At 47.8% G+C, this 3026-nt stretch overlaps 1 protein-coding gene across 1 annotated transcript in view; it reads right to left on the bottom strand.

The window, feature by feature from the left end:
• Trim62 (tripartite motif containing 62) overlaps nucleotides 1–3026 on the bottom strand; it is a 65123-nt gene extending 62097 nt beyond the window's left edge. The window contains exon 1 of the mRNA XM_010645279.2: nucleotides 2958–3026. Coding sequence (XP_010643581.1) covers nucleotides 2958–3026 — 69 coding nt within the window. The remainder of the gene's footprint in view (nucleotides 1–2957) is intronic.

The raw sequence follows: 3026 nt of genomic DNA, 5'->3' as shown, positions 1-3026 counted from the left end.
TTTTTTTTTTGTACCAGGGATCAAACTCAGGTCCCTGTGCTTGCGAGGCAGGTGGTGGAAACACTGAGCTAAATCCCTGGCCCCTGTTCTCTTCTTTAGATCCACTTTTTGGTTGCACACACAAATGAAAACATGTGGTATTTGTCTTCCTGTGCTCGATTCATTCCACTTAAATATAATGTTCTCCAGCTCCATCCATGTTGCTACAGAATACAGAATTTAATTCTTTTTGTGGCTGGATAACACCCCATTGGGCATATAGACCACATTTTCTTTATTCATGTACTTAGCAATGAGCACTGAGGTTGATTCCCCATCTTAGCTATTGTGAATTGTAATAAACATGAGAATGCAGATGCTTCTGCAACACACTGATTTCAAGTCCTCTGGATCTGTGCCAGGTAGTGGGATCGCTGGATCAGTTCTAATGCTGGCTTTTTGTGGAATCTGTGCAGTTTTGCACATTGGTTGTATTGATTTGCATCCCCACCAATAGTGTGTGAGCTTCTCAGGAAAGGCCTGCTTTCTTTGGTCCCGCCCCCTGGACACTAAGCTCTTGGGACAGCTCCCTTTTCAGACCTGGAATACGGAATTGTGATTGCTCTAAGCCAATCATAGTGATTACACTCCTTTTGCCATATATTGATTGCTTTTTCCTTCCTTCCTTCCTTCCTCTCTCTCTCCCTCTCTCTGTTTCCCTTCCTTCATTTTTTATTTCTTCTCTTTTTCCTTCCCTCCTGCTTTTCTTTTTTCTTCCTTTCTCACCTTCCTTCCCTCTTCTCTCCCTTCTTTCCTTCCTAGTATTGGGGGTAGAACCCAAGCAAGTATGTTACCACTGAGCCACACCCTCAGCCCCCACCTCGCTCTTTAGGTATCAGTTGTGCTGTTGCTTCCTCTCAGAAGCCCTTCTGACCACTCAGGCTGGCTCCAGCTGCCCTTTATGGCCCTCACAGCGTCCGATTGTTGTGGCTTATACCTATGTGTGCCCTGCAGAGCCTCATGTGGGGCTTTTTGAAGGTGGCTGGACCTAGGGTGTGATGCGGGGATGAAGACTGTGATGCTCCGGCTGGGGATTTAGCTCAGTGGTTCTGCCATCTGCTTTGCAAGCTCAAGGTCCCGAGTTCGATCCCTGGTGCAAAACAACAACAACAACAACAACAAAAATGACTGCAATGATGGGATTAAAGATGTGATGCTGGGATTAAGGGTGCCTCACCCTGGGTGTGAGTGCTGCCTGCCCAAAGGGCGGGTAGCCTCGATGGAATATAAGAGACAGAAAGAAGGCTGCTTACAACTTCTCCTGCTTCACTACTTGTCTGCCGCTGTCTTCTGCTTGCTCTGCTATGGCCCTCCTCTTGTTCTGCAATGTCACCCTGCTTCGGAGCCAGCCAACTGTGGTCTGAAACCTCTATAAACCATGAGCCAAAATGAACCTTTCCCCCTTTAACTTTGGTGTTGGGTGTTGGGTATTTTATCTCAGCAATGCAAAAAGTAATTAAGACACCCACACCCCCCATACCCGCCACTTCTCATACTTTATTACAATGTCTTGGATTCAAATCTGTCTTCCCATCAAAGCATAAGCTTCGCGAGGCCTCTAAGAAAAGCACAATGCAGTGGTCCAGAGCGTGGACTCTGGCATCAGAGTTTGAATGCCAGCTCCATTGCTGCCTGGCTATGACACTAAGATGTGCCTCTTGTGAGGCTTTCAGTGCCTCACTTTTACTCCCTGTAAGATGGAAATATTTAATAGCTTTCCCATTGCCCCATATATCTAATAGTCGTCCCCTTGTTATGGGGATTAAATGAGTTTGTGTAGGCAATATACTCAGGACACTGCCTAGCACATAGGAACTACAAAATAAAGTCTTGACTATTTTTTATAATCCATGCTCCAAGTACATGGGCTCTATCAGATATTTGGCAAGTGTTTGTTGAAAGAATAGAGTGGCAAAACTCAGATTACCCAGAACACAAACCCTGGGACCCTGATATGACCCAAAGTCCAATACTGTTGAAGTTTTTGAATTAGACACATTCAGGCTCAAATACCAGCTGTGTGGCCTTGAATAAGTTTCTGTGTCTCCCTGTCCCTCCATTTCCTCATCTATAAAATAAAGAAGCCAACACCTCCCATGGAAGATTGTTATGTCTATAAAAGATTCAGCTGGCGCCAACCCCAGCATATTGTAGTAGGAGCTCAAAAAACTTCAGTTTTCTCCCACCCCCATCTCCTGTAGGTGATCATTTTTACTAAGGGCCACATCAGAAGGAAGAGCTTTAGGAAACTGGCTTCTGTCCACTTAAAATCTCAAAGGATAAAGTAGTCTTTGTGGTTTAAAGACTCCTTGTCTAGCTTGTACTGTGTAGATCCCCTACTATCCAGGGGCCTTTGAACTCACTGGGCTTTGGCTGAAAGCAGACATCCCACAGCACAGCGAGGGGAAGGAGTTGGCCCTCCCCACTGGATTCCTGCTGAGTGAGAGGAAACAGGAGGAACCAGAGGTCCAGGGCAAGGGAGCACTGTGGCCCAGATGCTGGTCTTGACTTGTCCACAGGTTGCCTCTGTGACATTGACCAAGCTGCTCAGTGCTCCATGGGCCCCATCTGTCCAGTGGGGCTGGGCCCTGTGACCTGTGCAGTACTTCCTGAGGAGGCCTTCTGAGATGCAGGAAGTGGGACCCCTGGGCTGCCAAGGAGATCAAAGGTTGGGTTCCCAGAGGGGGCCTCACAGCTGCCTGCCCTCTGAGAAGCTCCTGGCTTCCTGCTCTGCGTAGAGCTTACTGTGCAGCCTTGGGAACAGCTGAAGCCACTGCTGAGGTCAGACATTGGGCCTCCCCACTGTCTAGTCCTGGGTCACAGGTTCAACATACTTGACTGATCTGTGAGCAGCCTGTGAAGGAAGCACCATGCTGTGGAGTCATCAAGTTTCATTCATAGGCAATGCCTGCCTGTACCTTCAGACACTGGGGAACCTCCCCAAATGGAATCTTCCCACTCTCCTTGTCTCCACTGTGCGGCCCCAT

The sequence above is a fragment of the Fukomys damarensis genome, unplaced genomic scaffold, assembly GCF_012274545.1.
Source record: "Fukomys damarensis isolate Sample0158 unplaced genomic scaffold, DMR_v1.0_HiC HiC_scaffold_23, whole genome shotgun sequence".
Classification (NCBI taxonomy): Eukaryota; Metazoa; Chordata; class Mammalia; order Rodentia; family Bathyergidae; genus Fukomys; species Fukomys damarensis.
The sequence above is the reverse complement of the archived record's forward strand: the minus strand, read 5'-3'. Positions and strand labels throughout refer to the sequence as shown.